The 26,626-nt window shown below is 38.8% G+C and overlaps 1 protein-coding gene across 1 annotated transcript in view; it reads left to right on the top strand.

Moving 5' to 3' along the window:
• Positions 1 to 4,856: 4,856 nt before the first annotated feature.
• The window catches only part of PRRC2C (proline rich coiled-coil 2C), a 90,317-nt gene continuing 68,547 nt past the window's right edge, over positions 4,857 to 26,626 (top strand). Inside the window, 2 exon segments of the mRNA XM_078156499.1 lie at positions 4,857 to 5,136; positions 22,912 to 23,080. Coding sequence (XP_078012625.1) covers positions 22,966 to 23,080 — 115 coding nt within the window. The 5' untranslated portion in view covers positions 4,857 to 5,136; positions 22,912 to 22,965.

Raw genomic sequence — 26,626 nt, 5'->3', positions numbered from 1 at the left:
CTAAGTCCAGAATCAATATGGTGAGCCACCTAAAGGAGGGTGAACCAGACCAGGCCAGAAACAGAACAGGTCCAGGCTTCTACATGAGATGGGCCCATGAGTAGTTGCTGTAATACCAGCCTGAGTAAGACAGGGAGACCCAAGCTCAAACGAATAGCCCCACAAACATGGCAGTCTACTTGGTCTACACCTAAGGCAGAGTACTTTGAGAAGTACCATGGTGTGGAAGTATTACAATTCTAGATTTGATGTCCGGAAGACTTTGGTTCAAAGCCTACCTCCTACTTATATAAGCATGGGGCAAGTCACTAAACCTCTTTGAGCCTAAATTTCCTCGAATGTTAAATGGTGATAATATTATCTATAGTACTTACCACTTACTGTTATGAGATATACTTGAGGGAGTTGGTTCCCTAGTCCAGTTGATGTAATCACAGAAAGTAAGCCATAGGTAACAGAGGTAACTGGTGATAATATGTTTTTTAAAAATCCAAAAGAAAATCTATATAGTCCATTATCATTATCCCTTTAGAACATGTGAAAAAAGTTTCTCTGATTGAATTGTAAGGAAAGTTTTACATTGGCTGACACAAGATTGGCTATGTTGCTCAGAGCTTTTAAAAAGCTAAGTTTATCGGCTTTGGAGACAATAGGGAAAATTCAAGCAGAAAACAACCTTTAAAAAAAGTTTTTATTAATGCTTTTTTTACATCACCATAATTCCACCCAGTATACTTCCCTTGCCCCCTCCCAGACAGCCATCTCATGTAACAAATGGCATTTTTGTACATTGTAAAGACAAAAAGAAAAAAGGAGGGAAAAAATCAGCATAACTGATCAATACATCAAAAAAGTCTGAAAATATACACAATTTATTGAACATATTTGTACAAAATATGTTCAAAACTTGTGGACTTCCCACGTCTGCACTCTAAGTCACACATTCTTGCAGGTTGGATCTGCTAGAAGACTGCTACATCTCCAGACTTGAGAGTCCGTAAGTCTGCACTCCCCGAACTTATGCACTCTCACCAACAAGCTTACCTCATATAGATACAGTTGGATAGAGTGCTGGGCCTGAAGTCAGGAAGACTCATCTTCTTGAGTTCAAATGTGGCCTCAGATACTTACTAGCTGTATGAATCTGGGCAAGTCACTTAACCCTGTTTGCCTTGGTTTTCTCATCTGTAAAATGAGCTAGAGAAGGAAATGATAAAGCACTGCAGTATCTTTGCCCCAAATCAGGTCATGAAGAGTTGGACATGACTGAAACACCTAAATAACATCAAGAAGACACAATTAACTGAAAGCAACTGCATTTACTAAGATAGCATGCCAAGAGCAGTATCTATACAACATTTCCCCCAAAATGTGGAGGTTATTCTCTTACAAATACACATAGAATCTGTGGGAAGAATGAGCCCAGAGTACTTTGGTAGAGATGCAGCATGTAGGAAATGTGTGGTCAATCAATTTTTACCTCTAACTGCAGGCTTTCTCTTCTAGAATTGTACTCAAGCTACCCTCCCCTGGTTACAGCATCTTTTGTAGGCAAGTTGCTCAGCTAGGTTCCCTGGATCTGCTCCTCTCTGAAGTTCAGTTGTCAAATGCTAGAGAGAATTCTCCCTAGAATCCACAGTTGACTCTCTCTTTGTTGCCAGGGGTCTCACTCCTTAAAACTGCTTACTGCCCTGTCTGTCTGCTAAGTATTTGTGCTACAAAATTCCATGGATGAAGCAGGGTGGGGTAAGGAAGAGGAATGAATGAATGGATGGATGAAAAAAGCACTTACTAAGCGCTTACCCTGTGCCAGGAACTATACTAAGCACTGGAGATATAAATTCAAACAAACAAGTCAGTCCCTGCCTTCAAGTAGTTTACTTAGCAATAGAAGAAAATAATACACACACATATATTCACATATATATATATATATATATATATATAATATATATATATACATATATATATATATATATATATATATATACATATATATGAGAGCTCGAGTTAGGGGGGTGGGGGTGGGCAGAAGGTACAAGGCATGGTTTGGAGAAGGCCAGGAAGTGAGGCATTGGGACCAGTTCCAAGCAAGATAAGACAAATGTCCCTCTTCTCCCTTTGCATTCTTGTAGAGGCCAAAGGGCCATACTTCAAAAAGCTGCTTCCTGGGCTATTGATAAGAAGAAAGTCCCCACACACACCAAAATATAGCAATTTTATTTGTGTGATAGCAAAGAATTGGAAACAAAGTAGATGTCCATTAGTTTTGGGGGGATTTTGTTGTTGTTGTTGTTTTACTTTTTGCTGAGGTGATCAGGTTAAGTGATTGGCCTAGGGTCACACAGCTAGTAGGTGTCTGAGGCTGGATTTAAACTCAGGTCCTCCTGACTCCAACGCCAGCGCTCCATTCACTGAGCCACCTAGCTGGCCCCCTTCCTTACCATTAAATAATGCAATTGAATTCTGTGGTATGTCCCAAAGTAGTACAGCCAGATAGGAAAAGCTGTGCTGAGCCTCCTCTTTAAATGGAGGTTTTGGAGTTGATGACTCCACTTTCTAATCAGAGGAAAGTGATTAGTTTTATGTGAATTTATAATCTGTCCCTTCCACTGCCCATTCCCTATTGAACCAAAAAAAATGTACGTATGTATATGTGTATATATATATAATATGTATACATATATATATATATACACACACACAATAGCTATATACACATGCATATGTACATACACACATACATACATATAAATTTGTGTGTATGTATATGTGTATGTATAGAGAGAGAGAAAAAAAGAGGGGAAAGAGAGAGTCCAGAAAAGTAAATTCTCAAATTATATTCTATTCTCCTCATTTGTAACCTGGCTGAATTACTTTGAGCCTTCTCTGACTCCCCTACTCTGACCCAGTAGGCTCATCATTGAGAAAACCTCATTATTTTATAAGATCCAATCAGCCTTGCTTCTTTATTCACATTTCTCTTACTTAGATATTCTACTATTATCATCTCACTCCAAAATCACTGGGATGTACAAGAAAAGCACAAAGATGATAATACCCTTTGGAAAGGACTCTTGGGGAGAAGTGATGGCGAGGTCTCTGACCAATTTGTCTTTGAAAGGTGGAGTACACTCAGATAGTTTTAAGGAGGGATCTCAAGTCTGTGGCCAGTCCAGTTCAGGTACCCTTTCTATCTGGATGACTCAGTTTCTTATAGATGACACACTAACACTTCACACTTACTAGCTATGTGACCCTGGGCAAGTCACTTAACCCCAATTGCCTAAAAAAAAAATAGATGACACAGTTGAGTTTATGGGTCCTTACAAGCAAAGATCCAAGAATCACAGTGGCTGTCAAAGTACTTCTTCTGTGGGAAGTGTCCACATTAAACTCCAAAACTAACTCTCTCCAGTGTAGCTTTTCAAGGCAGTTGGATGATTTACTTTTTGTCCTGCAAGGTTTTCATTTATGATTTCTTGAAATATAGCTCTGAAAAAACAGGCTTTAAAAAAGCCCATTGTATTTCAAGTAGAGCTACTTGAGGTGCCTTTAAACCCAAATCACTGGTTCACATTGAATGGTCAGTAACATGGAAGCCTCTCTGGCTCATTATTTAGGTTTTGATGGCTTAGAATGAGTGTAAGTAACAATTGTTTTCTATTCTGGCCAGAAACTCTAAGGGTCTTTCCCTCTCAAACTGATAGTTTTGTGATGGTAAACTTGGTCACCTTTTGTCTCAATTCTTACCTAGCTCTTACTCAAGGAATGGTCTTGCTCAGTCAAACCCAGACCTGGCAAAGCCCTAGTTTAGAAAGAACAAGGTCACCCATTGTATCTTGGGCCATCCCTAGTCACCTACACCAGTGCTTCTTAAACTGTGGGTTTCATCAGTATGATAAACAGCAGTTTAAGAAGCACTGGAGGTGTCTCATAGTGGAAGAAGTTTAAGAAGCCCTGATCTAGACTTTTGTCTTACCACTGGACTTCAATGACTTTGGCAGAGTGAAGCTGATGACACAGCTCTACCTCACTTAAAACCAACTCACTTACAAACCAAGATATTACCCTCATGATGTCACTGCTTCTCTTCATACAAAGAAGGACAAACAACAACACTGTCTATTGTAGGGTAAGGAGGAGGAAGAAGAAAGGAAGTTATACATGGTACGATGATTTCTGGAGGTCTTCAAGCAGAGGCCAGCATCCGGTGGGGAACCTGTGGCCTTTTAGGTCCTTGGGTTTAGTCTTTTGACCCAGTCTAAGTTTTATACAGCAAATCCTTTTATTAAGGGGATGTTACATATGTAACTCACAGGGCATGTCATATTCAAGTACCCTTAGATGAGATTGACATCTGAGGTCCCTCCGGCTCCTATTTTCTGACATCATTAGCCATAGATTGGCAATACTAGGCTCCCCTGACACCTACCAGGTTCTAACTCCTCTGTCTGTAAATTTAGTGTGTGTTCAGTGGGTGCAAATTACATGAAGTACAAATGTAATTTAAAAAAAAGTGGAACGGTGCCCAAAGACCTTTAGTCTCCGCGGGGTGCCCGCCCCCGAACCAGAACTAGCCCTGGGCCCCCGGCCGCGCCCCTCTGGGCACCCCCGCAAGCGCGCCGGGCGCCGAGGGGCAGGAGCACGCCGCCAGCCGAGGTGCCGGGAAACGCTCGCTTGCGCTTGCAGGTACCTCCCAGGAGGCGGCACATCTCGGCCCGCTCTCCACCCGCCGCGTCCCCACGTGACCCGCCCGTTCTCAGGGTCCCGCCGGAGGGAGGCGTGGGACTAGAGGGAGAGAGAGAAAGAGAGACTCGCCTTACGTGCGTCAGCGCGATGACGTAGCACGTCCGGGCTGGCTGTCCGCCATCTTGCCCGTCTCTAGCTCTCTCGCTCTTCTTTACTGGAAGCTGCGGCCGCGCTGGGTCGGTTTGTCTGAGGGCGGCCTCTGGTTCCCTGGCTCAGTGGCCCGGCACCCACCTCCCCCATCTCCCCCTCGACCCTTCCCCAGACCCCTTCCCCTCCCGGACCGGAGCCGGGCGGAGACTCCTTTGCGGACGCGGGCGCGACACTTAGACACACACACGCACACACACGCACACACCCGCGTTCCCCACCCACCCACACCGGCCGGTAAGGAGCTTGCGCCGCGGCGGGGGCGGCTGGGCCCGAGCGGGCGGCGGGGGAGGGGGCCCTGCCGGACAGGAGGGGAGGGCAGGGACGGGAGCTCGCCCTGGGCCGGCGGCGGGGGGCTTCGGGAATGGGGGGGCGGTGCGGCGTGAGGTCCGTGTTTCCCCTCGCCTCGCCCTCCACTCCTAGGCCGTGGTCGAGGCCTCCGCGGACCGGCAGAGCGGGAAGCGGGCGCCCCCCCCGCCCATGTGGTCTGCAGGGTGAGTGTGGGCCGGGCCCATCTTGGCTGGGCTGGGGGCGGCTCGTCCCCCGTGGGTGGGCGAGTGGGCGCCTCCTTTGGTGGGAAAGCGTCCCTTCGAGAGTGTGTGGGAGGGACGGGGTTAAGGACCCGAGCCGGCCGAAAAAAGAGAGAGAAAGACAAGCCCCTTCTCGCAGAGCTGGGACCAATCCTACTTCCGCCGAGGACATGCCGCCCAAGTCGGAGGAGGGCGTTGGTGTCTTTCCTCCCCCTAGGCCCCTGCAGCCCCTCGGGGGGGAGGTGGGAGACGTGCCGGGAGGTACCCCGGGGGCGAGGAGTGGAGGGCCAGTAGGAGCATCCCTGGCTTCGGCCCCGGAGCGAGGGCGCTGGGCTAAGGGGAGCTTCCTTACAAAGGGATAGCGTGCCGGGCTCCGTGTTGGGGCCGGTAAACAATGGGATGTGTGCGGCGATGTTCAGCCCGGGTGGGTTTTTGTTTTCCCGAAATCTCCGCTTTGCTGATTCCCGAAACCGGCCGGATTTCCTTGTGGGTTCTTCCTCAGTTAAGGCTGTGTAGTGCATGGGCTGCTAGCGGGGGTCGAGATTCCAGATGGGGTAGTACCGAAAGGGAGGAGGAGGAAAGAGGAGGGTTTCTCTATGGCACTCGAAAGATCCAGGGTTTCGTTTGTTTTCAAAGTTGTGACAGTTGGTGACTTTTCTCCAAAAAAGAAACAATAGGGTGAGCTCCAACTCCTGTATAAAAGTGTATTTTCTTTTTAGCCTATGATAATTAAGGTGGTGGTTAGGGGTGTGTGGCTGCAGTTATCTGTTCTTGGTCTGTATGGATCTCAGAAAAGAAGGTTTAGAAATCTTGCTTAGAAAAACTGAAGTAGTCTTTTTTTTTGTGATGGCACAGTATTGAGGTTGGTGATCAACTTTAACATTTGATGATCTAATGAGTCCAAAAATTTATGGTTATCGTATAATCTACAGTAAATATGAACTGTAGCTTAATATTTAGTAAGAAGTTTTATTTAACTTGGCTTCAGAATTAGTTCTATGAAGATGACTTGGAAAAAGATTTTAAAACAAAAAAAGATTTGTGTTTTAGGAGGAGGAAGGCCTTAAATATGAGTGTGTTGCCACTTGATCGATTCAAAAGTAACATGCTTTTTAAAATAAATTCCACATCTGACAACATTCCTCTCTGAGCTTTTTCTCTGAAGCAGTTAACTATCTCTAAATTCCAAGTTTAGTTTTAGGTGAAATAAGTATTTAACAAGTCTTTCAAAAAACGATTTCTTCAACTTTATCTCCCCTTAATCCTTTCTTTCTGCCCCATTAACACTTAATAGCCTATTCATTTCCTGACCAAGCCCCCTTCCTTTCCAGAATCTCCTTCTTTTTGCTTGTTTACTATAACAGTACCCCACCTTTCAGTTTTTTTCCTTTTGCTTGAAAATAGTACCCCTTTATTTCTGAAGTAGTTTTATAGTTACATTCCTGCTTCTCTAGTTTATAGTTTTCTAGCGCAAAAATTTATTCCTAAAGACTTACTCAAAAGTCAGATTATTTCCTAACAGTTGAGCATTGACTTGCAAGTGAGTCAGTTGGGTAACTGCAAATGATGACTTTAATGTATTTGTGGAAGACAGGGTACGTAGCATAGTTGCTAAAGAATAGTGTTCTTAGGCATGACTTTAAAATTCTTTAAGACTAACTGCCTTATGACTAATCTACTTCCAATAAATGGATACTTGTCACATTTGAAGAGTAACATAATGAAAGTTCATCTGAGTGTACATTAACTATGTTACTTAGGAATCTGACACTTAATATGTTGGTTTTCTGAGTCATAGTACTTTCCATTTCTGAGTAGTGTTGTTGGTACTGACAGTTCATATTTACTAGCATCAAAAGATATCTTTTACATAAATGATAAACCCAAATTGATATTAAGCTGCATTACATCTTTTATCTCTCTTCTCTTGCATACTCACCATACTAGATGAGGCCTAGACTATTGCAGCGGCCTCTTAATTTGTCTGTATGCCTCAAGTCTCTGTCTTCTCCGATGTTATTTTTGGGTATGGACTGTTACCTTTGTACCTACCAATGTGATTCTCCTAAAGCCCAGGTCAGTCCCTTTTTCAAGAAACTTCAGTGGCTGTTACGCCTAAGATCAAATACAAACTTCTTTCAGTTTTAAAGTCTTTCTCAACCTGACTCCAACCTATCTTTCCAGCCTTATATGTTATTTCCCTTCACTTGCTGATATCCAGCCAAACTGGCCTTTGTGCTGTTCTCACACATCACATTCCTTGCCTTTGCACAGGCTTTCCCACTTGCTTGGAATACTCTGCTTGCTCACCTCTCAGTCTTTCTAGTTTCCTTAAAAAGCTAAGCGCAACCTCTCTATTTTCTGTGCCTTCCCCAACTACCCAAATTGATTAATTTTGTATATGTAATGTATATATGTGCCCTTTGTAGAACATACTGTCATGAGGGCAGGGAGTTTTATCTTTTTTTTTTCTTCTCTTAGGAGGAACCTCTACAGTTACTTCTCAGTTTCTTGCAATGTATTTTCTTCAGATCTGGCCACTGGAACTGAAACTGCTTTTCTCCAAGTTAGCAGTGATTTCTTAATTGCCAGATTCAGTATCCATATCTCAATCCTCATATTTTTTACCTTTACAGGATTTGACACTGTTAACTACTTAGTATCCCCTCTAACTGCTTTTACCTGGACCTGCTATCTTCCTTACTGTTCTTCTGAGTCTCCCTTTTTTTTTCTTCTCAGTCTCTTTTGCTGGATCATCATATATATTCTCTTCTCTGTGGGTGTAAGCCCAAGACTCTGGCCTAGCCAGCCCTTCTCTCTATCTTAGTGACTTTACCAGCTTTTTGAGTTCATTTATTATCTCCAAAAAGTTGGCCCCCAAATCTTTATATCTATCTTCAAAATGTCTCCTATTTGCCCCTTTTCTCACCTGGCACTGCCACCACCCTGGTACAGGCCCTCATCACCTCATGCCTGGACTATTGCAATAGCTTTGTGGTTGGTCTCCCTGCTTGAAATCTCAAGATGATGCAGCCCATCCTCCATTCAACTGCCAAAATGATCTCTAAAGTGCAAGTTTAACCATGTGACACCCCTTTCCCCCCCCACACTACTCCACTCAAACTCCAGTGGCTCCCTAATTTCTCTAGGATCAAATATAAAATCCTCTGTTTGGCTTTTAAAACCCCTCCTAACCTGACCCTACAATCCAGTGAGGCTGGCCTTCCTGTTGACTCTTGCACAAGGCACTATATCTTTCAGCTCCTACATTTTCACCAACTCTTGCATTTCTGCAGTGTTTTCTCTCTTGTCTCTACCTCCTACCTTCCATGATTTCCTTCAAGTCTCAGCTAAATTTCCACCTTCTGCAGGAAGCCTTTACCAGTCCTTCCCTCTTAACATTATCTCCAAATTGCCCTGCATATAACTTGTATGTACATAGTTGTTTACATGTCATCCTCATTAGAATGTGAGTTTCTTGAGGTCAGGGATAGTTTCCTTTCTATTGCCACCATTTATCCTAAAAGCTTAATAAATGCATATTGGCTTTACTCGCCCTAGTCACTCCTGTTCTTGCATTAATAACTGCTTGTTAGACAAATATCAACTGGATGTCTGGCAGATATCTAGTTGTTTTCAGTTTTTCAGTCATTTCTGACTCATGACCCCATTTGGGGTCTTCTTGGCAAAGATACTGGAGTGGTTTGCCATTTCCTCCTCCAGCTCATTTTACAGATAAGGAAACTGAGGCAAACAGGGTCACACAGGGCTGGATTTGAACTCGGGAAGATGAGTGTTTCTGACTCTAGGCCTAGCACACTGCACCATCTAAGCTGCCCTCCTCTAGTAGGTATTTCTGAAATAGAACTCATTACCTGTCTCCAAAAACTTAACCCCTCTTCCTAATTTCCATATTTCTGCGAGGTGTATCACCATCCTTTCAGATTTCCAGATTCACAACTAGATCATCCTTGACTCTCTCTCCCTTGCCCCACATTCCACTCAGTTACTAAAATTACCCCCAAAACATAAAACAAATACAGGCTTTTTAAACTACCCATCATAATAGATTAGCTTCATGTTAGAAAACAATGAGGTAGGATGATGAAATAGCACACTTTAATAGATTTTTCTCTCCAACGATTCTGTCCTAATAAGGTCAAGTATTATTCCCATTTTACAATTGAGAAAACTGAGGCTCATGTGTAATAATGTCTTGCTGAGTAGCAATGCAAAGGAGCTGATGCAGACAGATTTAGTTGATGGAGTGCTGGACTTGGGAGTCTGGAAAACCTGAGTTTGAATCAGACAAGCTATATTGTCTTATCTAATTTCTTTCAGCCAGTTTCCTTAGGTGTAAAATGGGCATAATGACACCTACCTGACCTCAGGATTGTTGTGAGGATAAAATGCAAAGTGCTTTTCAAGTATCAGATAAATGTTAATATTAAGAATAATAATGATAATTAGCCCAGGTGCCCAAATTCTAAGTTTAGTGCTCCTCACTACACCATGCTAAGCAGATTTTTGCTCATTGGTGCTGTTGTCACTTATCTGAAGAATTTTAAAGGTGTTCCTGGTTTTCTTATTTGAATATAGAAAGAATTGTAAAAATGAAAATCAACAAAATAAAAATGTCTTCTCAGTATATATATTTTTGGGGGGAGGGAAAGGGGTGAGGCAGTTGGGGTTAAGTGACATGCTCAGAGTCACGCAGCTAGTGAGTGTTATGTGTCTGAGGCCGAATTTGAACTCAGGTCCTCCTAACCAGGGCTGGTGCACTATCCACTGCACCACCTAGCTGCCCCATGAGAACATGTTAGAAAGAGAAGAGACTTAAGGCAGGGAGGCAACTGGGAGGCTATTGCGAATACTCTAAATATCCCACTTTTTAAGTTCAGGCCCTTCATGCCTCCACTGACTGGTAATCTTTCTCAGAAACAGATACCTACATGTTTCTCATAAATCCTAAACTAACCTGCAGGCTTATTACCTGAATCCATTAACAAGCTATGTTCATTACTTTTTCTGTATTATTAAGGAGTTTAAATTGTTCAGGAGGTGAAAGCCTAACCTTGTCATTTTCACTGTTGGGTTAGGGAGCAGCTTGATTTTTATTGCCTTTGTAACTTATAGGGGATTCTGTTGTAGTATATTCAGATAGTATACTAATGCATTACTAAAGCAGTCCGATAAAGATCAATGTGTGTGTTGGAAGAGATGCTGGAAAGCAGTGTTGTCATTTACGGTTGTGTGTGTATAATACGTATTTGTATTCTTTTGAAAAGACGAGCAAACAGCCATGTGATTTTAGAGTTGGAAAAGACCTAAGAGGGTAGGTCAGTCCAGTAGTAATTATTATAATCAATAATATTTATTTCCTCATTGGAAATTAGTTTAGGCATATCTTTGGAGTAATATAGGAATTTGTGTGTCCCTCATTGATGGTCATCTAGCCTTTGCTTTAACACTCTAACATGAAGCTATTTTGAACCAACCATTGTTATATAGAATCACAGTTTGGTATTATGAATATAATGGAAATAACACTGCATGTGGATATTAATGAACTTGGATTAAAATCCCAACTCTGTCACTGTTTCTGCTTTTCTTTGTATCCCCAGTGGTTAACACTGTGCCAGGCACATAGTAAGTAGTTAACACATATTTGGGAAGGGGTGCTTTGACTTGGGCAAGTCAAGTGCAAAAGCATGTACTTACTGTTGTGCCAGGCACTGTATTAAGGACTAAGGATACAAAGAAAGGAAAAAAAAATAGTCCACAATCTAATATGAAAATCAACTATGTGCAAACAAAATATATACAAGACAAATGAGAGGTAATCAAGAGGGAAAAGCACTAGAATTAAGGGGGACCAGGAAAGGCTTTTTGTACAAGGTGAGAATTTAGCTGAGATTTGAAGGCAGCCAGGGAAGAAAGGTGGGGAGATAAGGCCCGACATTCAAGGTATTGAGGAAGTAATAGCCAGTGAGTCTAGGCATGGAGGGAACAGATGAGTGTCTTCTGCAAAGTGTGTCACTGGATTAAAGTTTGTGAGGATGAGCAAGATAAAGGAAGACTGGAAAGATAGACAGGAGCAAGGTCACAAAGGGCTTTAAAAGCCAAACAGAGGACACATAGGAGAGATGTTGCAGTCGTAGACGTAGATTTTGGAGTGTCTGTTTAGAGATGATAGGTTGAAAGCCAGTGACTGGGAGAATGGTGGTGCCCATGACAGATTTAATAGGGAACTGGGTGGAAGGGTTAGACTAAAAGATAATATGTTGAATTTAAGATGACTATGAGACATGCCATTTGAGATGTCCAGTAAGGCATTTGGAACGCTGTAAGACTGAAAGCCAGGAGAGAAGTTAGGGTGGATAAATTAAGAATCATCTGCATGAAACTGATGGTTGAATCTATGAGAGTTGATATGATTAACAAGCATAGTATAGAGTTAAGAGAACCTAGTACAGGGCCTTGGCTGACATTGATGTTTAGTACAGCCAGGACAAAGACCTAGCAAAAGAACAGCAGTGCCATGAAAACCTAGAGAGTAAAGAATAATCAGTGTAAGAGGGAGTACTTGATAATCAAAGACTTATAGAAAAGTCAAGAAGGACAAGGATTGAGAAAAGGGTGTTAGATTGGGAGAGAGCAGGTTCAATTGAGTGGATTGGAGGCTTGATTGTAGAGAATTAAGAGGAATGAGAGGAAAGGAAGTGGAAGCACTGACTGTCAGTCAGGGTCTGAATTTCCTCATTATTAAAATTAGAGAGGTACAAAAGAGCGATTTCTAAGGTTCTTTCCATTTCTAAATCCATGATATTATGAATCATTCAGAGTTCATGAGAAAGACAAATAACTGTCTTCCTGCATTGGCCAATTTAATGTATTTAGCTGTAAAATTTTCAGTGTTAAAATATGAAGCGACCTCAAAGGCTGTCTAATCCAACCCACACCTGAGTTGTTCCCTGCATATGACCTTTGGCAAGTCCCTCTCTGATCTTATCACATGGTTATTGAGAATCAAATGAAAATATGTTTTTAAAAATTCTGTATGCTGTAAAATTTTGCACAAACGCTATCTTTTAGACAGCAGAGTCATCTTAACGCCTAACTCAAGGCCTAACTTTTACATGATACATTCACACAATCCTAAGTGAATATTTTCAAATACTTGATTGATAAAGAATCTTTTTCTTGTGAGAGTAATTGGCCCCTAATTACTGAGTAATACTCAGACTATGACCCTCTACGTGTGACTTTTTTTTTATCCAGTGACTTTGAACACACTTAGGAACAATTCATGCGACTTTTAGTTCTTTCAAGATAAGTTTTTGTTTAAAAAGTCATGCTAGATTCTACGGGACTCGGTAGTTCTATGCCTCTTGTAATTAATGGTTCTTGGATATGTGGGTACTGAATGAATGCTTTTTCTCAGTGTCCTTTTAACTTTTTTTTGTATTGAGTTTTTCAAAAAGTTATTAAGTCACTTATACTACAAGATACCTCGCTAGATGGCTGTGAGAAAGCTGCAAGGTAGGACAGAACACAGATCAAGTAATTTTATATCATTAGGTAGATAAGGCCATCTATATACACAAAAATAGTGGGAGGAAAAAAGGTGTTCAGAGCAAGATGAGTAATGATTTGTCCAGAAGCGTTTTAGAAGGGATTTCCTGCATTGAGTGGTTGTTAGTCTAGATGGCTTTCTAGGTTTTTTACAACTTAGAGTTAAATCTATCTCTGACTTTGATAGTTCTGCCTATCTGTAAATCTACCTGTTTTATCCAGACCATATCTGTACAATTTGTTCTAAGGATGCCATGGGTCTTGCTCAAATTTGTATCCATTGTGGTAGGGGGGAAACTTGGTGGAAGAAATAAGGTTTATATTAAATAAGCATTTCAGTATTTTTACATTTTGAGTTTGAGAGCAGTAAAGGTTAGTAAGTGCTTCCCATGAAGCACTTAACTGTCATTTTTTAATAGTATCAAGTTGTGAGAAAAAGTAATTCACTTCAGAAAACTTTGAATTGATGTCTTGGCTGTGCTGCTTATTAGCTACTGTGTGATCTTGGACAAGTCAGTTGACCTCTTCGAAATTCAATTAATTTCCTTTTCTGAATGGAGATAATATTTGAATTCATAGGGTTGATATGTGGATCAAATGAGACAATTCATATAAATAACCGTATAAAGTGCCATGTAAATGTAAGCAATTAGAATCCTAGGTTTAGAACCAGAAGTCGTCTTAGAGTCTAATAGTTGAGCCTCCCAATTTTACAGATGAATCTAAAGTCCAAGCATATTTTTATGATAGAAAAAGGACTCTGGTCATTGGAAAGATTTTTAATGTGTTATATAATCATGGTTTAGGAGGGTAAGAAGTTAGCCAATTTAGTTTTTCATATTGGTTCTTAAGAAATTTGGGTGGTATGGGTAATGCTTTCCTTAGAAATTTTACTAGTGAGTTTCATTTATTTCTGTGGAATACCATCTATTAAAATCTTAAGCCATCTCATGGAATAAGTCTAATTATGAATTAGCAATGGCAAATATCTTCCCCCAGCCATCTATGATATTAGAATAGTCCAAAGAGAATATATAATGTATTCTCAAACTAAGATAGCAATTGTAGTTCTATGTTAGTGTAGATGACTATGCATGCTCTTCATTAGATTGTCCTTTGTTATGTCACCATTCCCTAAAGTGAAGTATTCCCACCTTAACAGTTTCTCTTCCACTTCTTGTGTTCTATGGGGATGTTTACCTTCCTATTTATCAGAGAATGTGATTTAATAGATAAGGGACTCCCACAAGAATTAGAAAATTGGGTTGACACTGTAAATCTCCATTTCACACCATTTTGTTGTTTTAAATTCTCCATGTTACTTTCATGACTGTCTTCATCTAAGCTTCTTGTTCTGTGCATTTTTAAAAATTAGTGTTCCTTTTAAAACGTATTTATTTATTTATTTATTGGCAACACCATTGCTAACCCTCCCTCTTAAAATCTGTGCTCTCTTTAACTGAGAGGGAGGGGGGAAAGATCATTCCCCTCCCTCCCCCTTTTTTTTTTTTAAACTTTGCTGGTCTGATGATAGGTGTGAAATAAAACTTAGTTGTTTTCATTTGCATTTCCCTAATTATTAAGTAATATATAGCCTTTTTTTCCATGTAGCTATTGATAGGTTGGATTTCTTCCTCAAAAACTTCCTATTAATATCCTTTGACTATTTATCAATTGGGGGATGGATCTTATTCTTATAAATTTGACTCAGTTGCCTAGATACCTTAGAAATGAGACCTTTATCAGAAACTTGCAGTGGTGATTTCCCCTCCTCCCCAATTTCCTAGGTCTCTTCTCATTTTAGCTGTGAAAAAAAATTCATTTTATTTATCATGCAATCAAAATTGTCCACTTTGTGGGCCTTTTTCTATATCTCTTGTTTGTTTGTCAGCTCTTCCCCTATCCATAAACCTGACAGGAAATTTCTTCCATGTTACTCTAATTTGCTTATGATGTCACCACTTATGTTAAAATCATGTACTCCTTTAGAACTTATTTGGTATATGATATGAGATGTTGATCTATACCTACTTTCTACCAGATTACTTTCAAGTTTTCCCAGAAGTTTTTGTCAGAGACTGAGTTCTTGTCCCAATAGCTGGGATCATTGTGTTCATCAAATATTAGATTATTGCAGCTTATTCTGCATATACTGTGTCTAATCTGTTCCATTGATCAATTTCTCTTATGTCTTCTCTTGTACCAAATTGTTTTTGATGATTACAGATTTGTAGTATAGTTTGAGATCTGGTACTGCTAGATTCCCTTTCTTCCCACATTGTTTCATTAATCCCTTTCAGGTTTTTAATACAGAAGACTTTCTTGCTTTTTCATGTTGGTGCTATTATCATATAATGTATAGTAGGATCTGTCAGCTTTCTTGACAGTTTTGCATATCTATCCATCCAGCTGTAGGAGAATTGAGGTTTATGGTGGTAACCTTTTTGGCTCCCTTAGGGCTCAGCATTGATATGGAAGAATGTATAGTGGGATGGGTGCTGACAGTAATCTTAGCTTTGTGGAAGTTAGAGAGACCTGCCTCCGTGTATCCTTCAAAGCAGGCATTGGAGATCACATAAAACTTTTTTTTCTCAATGTCCTTAGTTACACTTGTACAACTTAAATGGTAGCTAGGCAGTATAGTGGATAAAACACTGGGTTTGGAGTCAGGAAGACCTGAGTTTGAATGCAACCTCACACACCGTATGATATTTGGCAAGTCACTTAACTGCTTTCTGTCTCCGGTTTTTTTTTTTTCGTCTGTAGTGTGGGAAGAATAATAGCATCTACTTCCCAGAGTTGTTATGAGGATCAAATGAGATAATAGTTGTAAATAATTTTTCAATACTTAAATGCTAGGTATGATTATATGCTATCAACCTTTGCCTTGGCACATAGTTGTATAAGAAATGGTTGTTTTTGGTCTGTTTAAGAAATTATTGCCATCATATCAATGAAAGAAAATAAAAACAGTAAAGCAAAGACTAGGTTCATTATCACCATTTGGCAACCTATTGTAGTCTTGTGAAAATGCACATAACTTCACACTGTTCTTTGATGTTTTGAGCTAATTCTACTCCTTATTTCATGAGGTCCTGGATATTAAAAATGAGTTTGTGAGACAGCTAGGTGGTGCAGTGGATAGAGCACAGGCCCTGGAGTCAGGAGGACCTGAGTTCAAATGCGGCCTCAGACACAAAACACTCACTAGGCAAGTGACTCTAGGCAAGTCACTTAACCCCAATTGCCTCACCAAAGGGAAAAAAAAAAGGTACGATAGCTTAAGTTTCTTCTCATGGAGAACAGTGGAGGAATCAGATCACAGAAGGTTAACCAGAATTGATGACTGGATTCAGACATGTAGAAGTTAGAGTTGAAGAATTCTAGTATGGTGGCCAATGAAACATTAACATGACATGTTATGGGGTCAAAGTTTAGCCTAAGTAGGGGAAATGGAATAGGAGAACAAATCATAGAATCATAAATTTCAGAGGAAGGAACACCAGAGGCCATTCTGTCCCATACCCCCAAAAGAACCCCCATTAAAATTAAAATTTTGATAAATGTTGATACCTCCTGCTTATAAACTTCCAACAAAGGAATTTAATCTATTTTGTTTTGACTGCTTTAATTGTTAGGTAGTTTTTCTTTATATCAAGCCTAAATTTACCTCTTTAAAATTTTCAGCCATTGCTTCTAGCTTGACTTCATGGAAGTAAAAATTGGTCTTCCTGAAGTGCAAGGCCAAAGAGAAATCTGACTTTTATACAACTTTAGTATCTCCTAATATTCAACACCTAAGTCAGGCTCAAACTGGTGCTGCTTTGAAAATCATTGGCATTTAAATTTTTTGTGTGTATGTAGAGATGATTGTATCCATTTTCTGTAATAATGGAGAATTAAGCCTTATTTGTCTCAATATTTTAATGGCCTTAGCAGCCAAGGATGTTTCTGTTTCTTTAGCATCTTCAGTTCTAAGATAATTAATTTAATGTTCTGTAAGTCCACAGCTCTCTTTCCTGCATTCTTTGTAAAGTGCTAAATAAATGTAAGTAGTTGTTTGACAGTATATATGATAACATTAATTTTAAGGTTTCCAAGTTGAGAGATTTTGTAGAATTTAACATTTTTTTCTATGTCATAATTGTCATAATTTCTACAGTAATTAACAAACTTGATGTTGAGTCTATTTGTGTACTAGTTGGTTCAGAAAGTTTTTTCCCCTTTATTTGGAATAACGGTCTTTAATAGTTCATCATCCTCAATGGTTATGGTTATGAATTTAATTATCAAACTACCCTTGTAAAGTCGATTATAAATTTTTGTAAGATTTATGCTGTTTTTCAGGTCCTTGCTGATTTTAGCTTTTGTTTTTGTAAACTGAAATTTGGTGTCCTTGCTTCTCAGTGGACAAAAGCATTTATTAAAGAACTTAAATGTCATTTCTTGGTGAAACATCCCTTCTGAAAAATTTGATAAAATTGGCTAGATTGATAAAACAAATATTCAGTAATTTCTTTTCCTCATAGAGGAAAGGAATAGAGACAGAGTAAGGTAGTGGAAAAAGCACTAGACTTAGAGTCAGCAGACCTGAGCTTGAGTCCCCTGTCCTCTAGCTTCTTATTAGCCATGCAGTCAGCTCTCAAGGGCTTAATTTCTTCATGGTGTAAAATCTGGATAGTATTTGTATCAACCACATAATCGGACTATTGTGAGAGGAACTTAAAACCTTCAGAGTGACGTGTAAATGAGAGCTACTATTATTATTATTATTTCTATTACCTGTTTTCTCTCAATTTCCAAATAAAGTTGCCATAGGAAATAATAGAAACTATCAAAAAAGGGGAAAGGAATCTCATAAAGACAATTTGAAAACTCCATTGGAATAACTTCCTTTCCTTTCCGGGATTTTTTTGGGGATAACGTCTAGGCTTGTGATTTTAGCAGTTGTAGGGAACTCCATGAATAACATTAGCGTTACATGCAAAAAGGGTATGTGCTAACATTAGCTATTTCCTAGTTTTCCAGTTTTCTCTTCTCTCTTTAGATATTTCTACCTTTTGTCTTCAACAGTTGCTAGTTTCAGTTTCTTCATACTGTTGCATCAATCTTCCAATTCCAACCAATTTTCTTTTTGCTGTAGTCCCATTGGCACATAGTTTCATGAAATTCTATTTACCTTGTTTTGCAGGTTGATATATTGGAAAACAGAGGCCTCGATTGTCTCAGTGCCCAGTTTGAGAGGCTTTTTGCTCCTTGAAAGAAATTCGTGTTGCCAGTGACCTGGGTGGGGGTAACTAATTTATGCTATTCCTCATCTAAGGAACCTACAATTTTCTAGTTAAATCTTTTTAAAGAAATTTACATTTGACACTTCATTAGAGTATAAGACAGTATAAGCTTATTTTTAATTGATTATAGAAACATTTAAATATTTGGGGGGGAGGCTTAAGGCCCTTGGGAAATATATGAGACTTAAGAATCCATGTTATTTTTTCCAACTCTTTGCTATTCCCAGAAGGAAAGAATTTGCTTTATTTTTTTAGAGTATTAGAGAAGAGAAAATAGATATACTTGTTTGACAGAGGGAGCATGGTATAAAAGTGCATTAGATTTGAAGTCAAATTATCTAGGAGTGGTTTTGTTGGTTTTTAAAATCCTAGCTTTTCCTGTTTAGTACATATGTGACCTTGGTCAAGTTACTTAACCTTTTGGATAAGTTTCTGAGGAAGTTGGGACTATCGATAATCTCTTAAGACTTTTCTTAGAGATCTAGGGACAGCACAGTGAATGGAGAGTGCCAGGCCTAGAGTCAGGAAGACTCTTCTTCCTGAGTTCAAATCTAGATTTTGATACTACCTGTGTGACCTTGGGCAAGTCTCTTAACTGTTTGCATCAGTTTCCTCATCTGTAAAATGATCTAGCATTTTCCTCCCAATTTTTTAACATTGTTATTTAAAGTTTTGAGTTCCAAATTTTATCCCTTCCCCCTCCTTGAGAAGGTAAGCAGTCAGATATAGATTATACATGTGCAATTATGTGAAACATTTCCATATTAATCATTTTGTACAAGACGACTTGTAAGAGAAAAAACTGAAAGAATGTGAAGAATAGTATGTTTCAGTCTGTATTCACTTAATATCAGTTCTTTCCCTGGAAAGAACTGCTAGTCTAAGCTAAGTAGACTAATGTTTCTTCTTCATTCTTTTTTGACTATGCATCTTTTTCTCATATTTCCCATTCAGTTCAACAGGCATTGATATTGAATGATTGATGTTAGATGATATTTGACTAATGTTTAGTAGAGTGCCTGGAATATAGTAGGTGCTTAATAAGTACTTGCTAAGCAGATTCAAAGACAAAAATGAATCAGTTTCTGCTTTCAAGAAGCAAACAACGTTTGCATAGAAAACTAAATACAAAATAATTTCATCTGGAAGAAAGGAAGAGAAGAGAAGCAAATAACTGGTATTAAGCGAATAGGAAATAGCATATTTCACCACATAATTGTCATGCCCTAGTTGTTGGAGTTTTTTTCCCCAGTCCAAAAATTGCTTTATAACCTGTAATCGTTGCATCATATAATTCTGTTCATCATGCCATTTATGTATTTACCAGTGGCATATGGATATGCATTATCTTTATATCTCTAGAATTCTCAGCGTGCATCATCAGTATTTAATTTTAACACATATTCATGAGTATTCCATGCATCCTGATCTTTCACCAAAGACAGTTTAGTAATAAATGATTTTTAAGTGATACTAGCACAACTTTAAAAAGCTTCACCTAATGGTCACAGCCCACTTTTTTGCACAAAATTATGTGGTGAGATACAGTAAGAGAATGCATTATTCAGCAAGCTTTTATTGACCACCGAAAGGGCACTCTGCTTAGGATAGGACTATAGACAAAAGGAAACAGTCCAGTCCCTGCCCTCAAGGAATGCACATTCTGTACTTAGAGATATACATAGAGAAATAAATACAAGATACTTGCAAAGTAATTTCTGGGGAGAAGGCACAAGTTAACACTCTTCAGCCAGGTCATTTCTACCTTAGGGTTCAAATGTTGAATATATTAACTCCCTCAGGGTTGTGATCTTTACCGGCAGTGTGTTGGCTGAAAACACTTTCAGATGACCACTGCATAAGACTTCCTAGATATTCCCCCAAACAGAAAGTAGATGGTAAGGGTGGAGTGTTCCCCCTGTTCTTTTTTTTTAATAATTGAGGATTTGAACCATTCCTGAGGCCACCCTACCTTACCTTCAGTAAATTAGAAAACTCTTTGATAGCAGTGACTGGTTTTTTACCTTTTTGTATCTGTTGTAGCATCTGATAAAGTGCTTTTGCACATTAATAGGCACTTAAATGATTTTTTTTGGCTGGAATTTTCAGTTATCAGAATTATCAGGTGCCTAGGAAGAGCACTTCATTGTTGAATTTCCTATAACTGCTGTGCTAAAAAAGATGAACTGAAATTTCAAACATTGTATTGTGTGAACTTATGCCTCTTTTTCTTGAACATCCATTGAGTCCTTTACCTTTTCAAGTGATGAAAATTGGTTTTATCTGGACTGTCTTGTTTCTGGTAGTCTGGCAATATGTTTTCCTCTAGGGAGAGTTGGGGGGGGTGCTCGCAGGGCCCCTGTGCTTTCACCTATGTGGGGAACAACTGGTATGGAAATTCAGCCATGTTACAGATTGACTACTTTGTAATTAATTTGTAAGTTTAGAGAATTGCTTGGGGTGGAGGGGTGGTCCTTGAGAGATATATTAAGTGATTTGTCAGTGGCTGTAAAGTCAGTATGCTTCAGAAGTATGAGTAGTGCCGTCTTTCTTACTACTATGTGCAAGCCATGTCTCTTCCATCTCTTTATTTCTTTGCTTTTGTACTTCCTGTCCCCCACACCTGGAGTGTGCTCTCCCTTCACTTCTATCTGTTAGTTTCCCTGGCTTCCTTCAAGACTTAAGTACCCTTTTTCAAGAGGCGTCTTCTGATCTGTTCAGTGCCAAAGCTTTCCCCTTTCAGAGATTTCAGAAATTAGAGAAAGACTTGAGTATAGTCACATAGGTTAATTCTTCCAGGTGTATCAACCTAGAAGGATGAAACATTTATTAACAAAATTCTGGAAACACACCTGTCCACCCATCCATTCCCACAAGGAGAAAAAGAAGTCAGCCAAGGAGGCAGAGATGTAAATTCTTAGATTCTTAAGAGAGGCATGCAAGAAGATGAGGTAGTGGACAATAGATACAAAAAAAAATATGACAAGGCATCATCATCTAAGCATACTAAATCTCAGAATGAGCTGAGATTAGTGAGAACTTAGGCTCATGAACTGGTTGTTTTTGTCATTTCTGTTGTTTTTAACTATAGTGAGGATGGTTAGATATAATAACAAAGTTGAACTTTTATTTGCTTTTTTTCCTGCCAAGGAGAATATTAAGACCAGAGAAGAAAGGGTAAAAATGACTAATTGTGTATTGTTATCAAGATAAAAGGGGAAATAGTAAGAGTTCCTAATTGCCCTTGATAAATTTCATCACAGGTGACTTGAAAGAACTGGCAGGTGTGATTGTTGGGAATTGTCAGTGATCTTTGAAAAGATTCTGTCAGGTAGGAGAGGTGTCATAGACCTAGAGAAGTATGTGTCTGATTTTCCAAATAAGGGCTAGCAGTATGTATAAACTAGAGGTGGTATATTAGACTTCAAATACTGGCAAAATTCTAGAATTGTTAAAGAGATGGTTTATGAAAAGTAACTGGTGACCCATCATAGCCTCGTGTCAAGAACAGTCCCTGACAGACTAATTTCATCTCCCTGCTTCCATCCTCTTTTTTTTTTCTTTTTCTTTCCCTTAAACTAAACTGATAGCTCAGTGAAGTGCTGTGGATATCATTTACCTAGATTTTTTAAAAGTATAGACAAAGTGATGTGTGACAAAGTTATGGACAAGATGAAGAGATATAGGTTAAATAGGAATACAGTTAGGTAGATTCAGAAATGATTGAATGGCTTTGCCCAAAGAGTAGTTATTAACAGTTCCATGTCAGACTGGAAGTGTATCTCTAGATTGTCATATGCCAGGGTTCTGTGCTTGGGTCTACACTATTTAACATTATTATCAGTTAACAGTCAACGTTTATTAAGTGCCTAGTATGTTCCAGGCACTGTAGAAGGTAGTGGAGATATAAGTATAATGATTGAAATAATCCCTTCTGTCAAGGAGCTCACATTCTAAAAGGAGAAAAACAAGGGCTTATACTTTCTTAGTATCTCCAGTGGCCTGCAAAGTCTGTTGTACATAGTATGTTTGATGAATTGAATGAAAAAGTCAAGCCAGTTAAAGCAACATTTAAATTGCTTTATTTAATTAATTGAGTTACTCACCAATTAAGCTTTTGACTCAGATTTAGACCTAGAACTTCAGAAGTCATCTAGTCCAACTTCCTTTATTATAAATAGGGAAACTGAGGTCTGGAAGAGTAGTTACCTGTTCAAAGTCCCACAAGTAGTATCAAAGCATAATTTGAAATCAAGACTCTTTCCAGTTGTTGCACTGCTTCTATTACAAAATATCCTCATTACAAGTATGAAATTTTAAAAAGTTTATTTCATCTGAGACATCTATAAAACATACCTTTAGATTTTAGAGCTCATTTGGTCTTTTGCATTCTGTACAGACTTTTAAAAAAAAACAGATTTTTTTTTTCCTGATTCAATTGCTAAGTATAGGATGTATTCATTAAGGGAGTTTTTTTGCTGGTGTAGAATTTGTCATTCACATAAGGGTTATTTTGGCCTCTGATAAACCTAAGGTATTTACTTATAAGGTGACTCAAAATCTTGTTTTTAAATGTATCGGCCTAATTTATTTTTTTCCCCTTTTTTATGTTGAAGATTGGTTTTAAGGGGTGAGGCAAGAGGTTTTGGACTCGATGAGTTTCCACCGAAATGTCGGAGAAGTCAGGCCAGAGCACAAAAGCAAAGGATGGGAAAACAAAGTATACAACACTCAGTCTATTTAACACTTACAAGGGAAAATCTCTAGAAACTCAGAAAACTACAGGTAAGTGAAGTTCCTTTCATATGTGTGTGTACATTTCTATATAGTTACATCTACATCGATATAAACTATTACATGCTCACTTCATACACACGTGATTTGCAGTGTTTGTTTTAGATCCCTATATATTAAATGAGGCATTGAAACTTATTTAACGTAAATGTGATTTATATACAAGATCATAAAGTGTAAAAGAAGAAAGGGTACATTATTGTTCATCTCAGAGGGAGCAAGGCAGGAAAGTCTTGCCAGAGATGAAATTTTAAGGAGGGGGTGAGGACATTCTAGGCATGGGGACAAGCCATTGCAAAGACACTGAGGAGTATCTGGAGAGAAATAGAGGGCGGAAGACTGCAAAGATGAGAAGGGACTAGGTTGTGAAGGGCCTTAAAAGCCAAAAAAAGAGTATTGTATATGTGGAGGTAATAGGAAATCTCTGGAGTTTAAGTATGGGCGTGATGTAGTCAGACTTGCGCTTCAGGAACATTTTGATTGGCATCAAAATGTAGGATAGCTTGGAGTGGGAAGACACCTGAGAGAGACCAAAAAGAATGCTGTTGCAGTTGTGAATTGAATTTTAACCGATCTCAGCTCTCATGGATTCAACTGTCATCTCTATGCAAATGAGTCTCCGATTTATTTATTCAGCCCTAACCTTTCAATCCTGACCTTCAGTCTTATATCTCAAACTCGATGTTCCACAAGTGTCTTAAACTCACCATGTCCAAAAATGAATGTATATTTTCTTCTTTCTCCCCCAACCTTTCCCTCTTCTTAACTTAATACTTTTATTATCAAGAGAACAACCATCTTGCAAGTCACCCTGCCATGCAGCCTAGATATTGATTGTCCTTTACTTCTCAAATTCTATATCCAGTCCATTGTTAAGTCCTATTGATTCCACTTTTTCAATATCTTTCATATATGTCCACATTCTTTTCTTTGGCCTTGCCACCACACTGATACAGGCCCTCATTTTATACCTGCTGCAAATGTGTGTGATATACTACACTAGTGGACTTCTTAGCTCTGCAGAAAGATGGCGGGGGGGTGTCTTCTTGAATCTCTTTTTTGAAAACATTCTTGTCCTTTGTTGTTTTCTAGCATTCACTTTGTTTTTGTGATCATTCTTTTCCTTTATATTGTAAATACTGTTTTCTTGGCTTTGTTTATTTCACTGTGCATCGGTTGATACAGATATTTTCCATGGGTCTGTACTCACCATATTTGTCCCTACCTTTTTTTCATATTTTTCTTGATAGTGTATATCTTCAGTTTTCTAAGTGAATTTTTATATGTAGTTCTGTAGAGTATTTCATATATATTATATATGTATAAGTATATGTATATGAGTGGGATTGAGACCACTTACCCAAATAAAAACTCAGAGATTTCTCCAGGTAGGAAACAGAAGTTTTATTCTAGCAAATCTCTTGTGAGAGTTGGGCATCACCTACCCAGGGTGCACTAGAGTAGGGAGGCAGGATTCCAGCAGCAAACAAACAAGTTATATACCCTTTATACCCTTAGACAAACAATTCCAAGGAACCCCCCCACACACACTTGTTTACCTGAATCTCTTTATCCCCATTGGCTAAGGTAAGAGACAAACAACTTTACCCAGGAGCTAAGCAATACATTTTACCCAAAACAAGCTTGGAAGCTAGCAGATTGCCTTATTTGGCAAAGATAGTGGTTACAAAACAAGGGAGGGGGTGGGCAGCTGGTATAGGACTTTATTTCCCCAAAAACATAAGATTTACAGGAAAGTGAAACCCAGGCCCAGCTCATGCTAAAGCCTTACTACATTTTTGGAGCATAGCTTCCGTTTTGTATGAGAAACTTTCAGGTGTTCCCCCCCCACATACATACATACATATATACATATATGTATATATATTATTAAAAACTATAAATTAACTTTTATATTATTGGCATTTTTATTATATTGGCATGATCATCTATAAACCTCTAATAGTCCTCTAGCAAATTATATGAGTTGTCCTTTGTTTCTTTAATGAACACTTTATGGTTGAATGTGTGCAAATGTTTTTGTATGTTTTGGTAGACCCTGAAATATTCTAGGCATTTTTATTTGGAATGGTATTTCCCTTTCTGTTGCTGCCTCTTAGATTTTGTTATTACATAGAAATACTGTCGATTTTTCAGGTTTATTTTTTAGCTTGCAGCTCTGTTGAAGCTATTTATCATCTCTATTGGTATTATTTCATCTCATCTCGTTTCACCATCATGAATATTAAATCATCTCAACTGTTTTATTTCATATTTTTTAAGTATATCATATCATCAGCAAATAGGAATAGCTTTATCTTCTTTACCTGTCATTACACCTTTAAGTTCTTTTTTATTATTAGTTTGTGAGCATTTCCAAAATTGTATTTTAAAAAATGGGGAGAGTGGGCATCCTTGCTTTACTTCTATGTTTATTGGGATATTTATTTATGTTCCTAAACACTATGGTTATATTTTGGTTTTGGGTTAGGCAATGCGGTTATATGACCTGCCCAGGGTCACACAGGTGCTAAGTGTTATGTGTCTGAGGCCAGATTTGAACTCAGGTCCTCCTGAGTCCAGGGCCAGTACTCTATCCACTGTGCCACCTAGCTGCCCCAACCCTATGGTTATATGGCATGTGCTGCTTGCTATATAAATGAGTGCTATGTTTTGGCAAAGAGGAAGAAAGCTTGTGGGAATAGGTTTGCTAAAATAACTGAAAAGATAAAGTGCTATCTTTATAGAACAAGAAAAGGGAAGAAAATTCTAATTAGGGGGGTGAAAAGCCAATATTGGAGACAGAGGAAATTATAAATCTGTCATAACTTTCAGTATGCATGGATTAAACAATCCAATAAAATGAAAAGAGTGACCATTTATATTGGAAAACAAAACTCCACAGTGTTTTGCTTATAGGAAGCATAACTTGAAAACAGTTGACATACAAAGAATAAAAATGAGGGTCTGGGGGGAAAAATTGACTATGTGTTAGGTGATTCCAGAAAAACAAGTGTTAGGGGCAGCTAGGTAGCGCAGTGGGTAGAGCACTGGCTCTGGATTCAGGAGGACCTGAGTTCAAATCCAGCCTCAGACACATAACACATACTAGTTGTGTGACCCTGGGCAAGTCACTTAACCCCATTTGCTAGCTAAAAAAAGAAAGAAAGAAAAACAAGTGTTGCAGTCATACAACCAGACAAAGCAAAAGGAAAAATTCACAGTCTAGAGGATAATAAACTACATTATGCTGAAAGGAATCCCAGAAAAGAAACTGATAGCGATATTAAATTATCTTCTCAAATGCTTTAATATCTAAATTTTTTTATTTATTTGTGAGGCAATTGGGGTTAAATTGCTCAGAGTCACACAGCTAGTGAGTGTTATGTGTCTGAGGTCTGAACTCAGGTCCTTTTGACTCCAAGGCCGGAGCTCTATTCACTGTGTGCCACCTAGTTGCCCCCAATATCTAAATTTTTTAAAAGGAAAAAAATTAACTAAATTCCAAGAGACATAGATATTAATGCAATAATAGCA

Source organism: Phascolarctos cinereus, unplaced genomic scaffold (assembly GCF_003287225.1).
Source record: "Phascolarctos cinereus isolate Bilbo 61053 unplaced genomic scaffold, phaCin_HiC Scaffold_5;HRSCAF=322, whole genome shotgun sequence".
In the NCBI taxonomy this organism is placed as follows: Eukaryota; Metazoa; Chordata; class Mammalia; order Diprotodontia; family Phascolarctidae; genus Phascolarctos; species Phascolarctos cinereus.
Note: the sequence above shows the minus strand (reverse complement) of the source record. Positions and strands in the feature narration are given on the sequence as shown.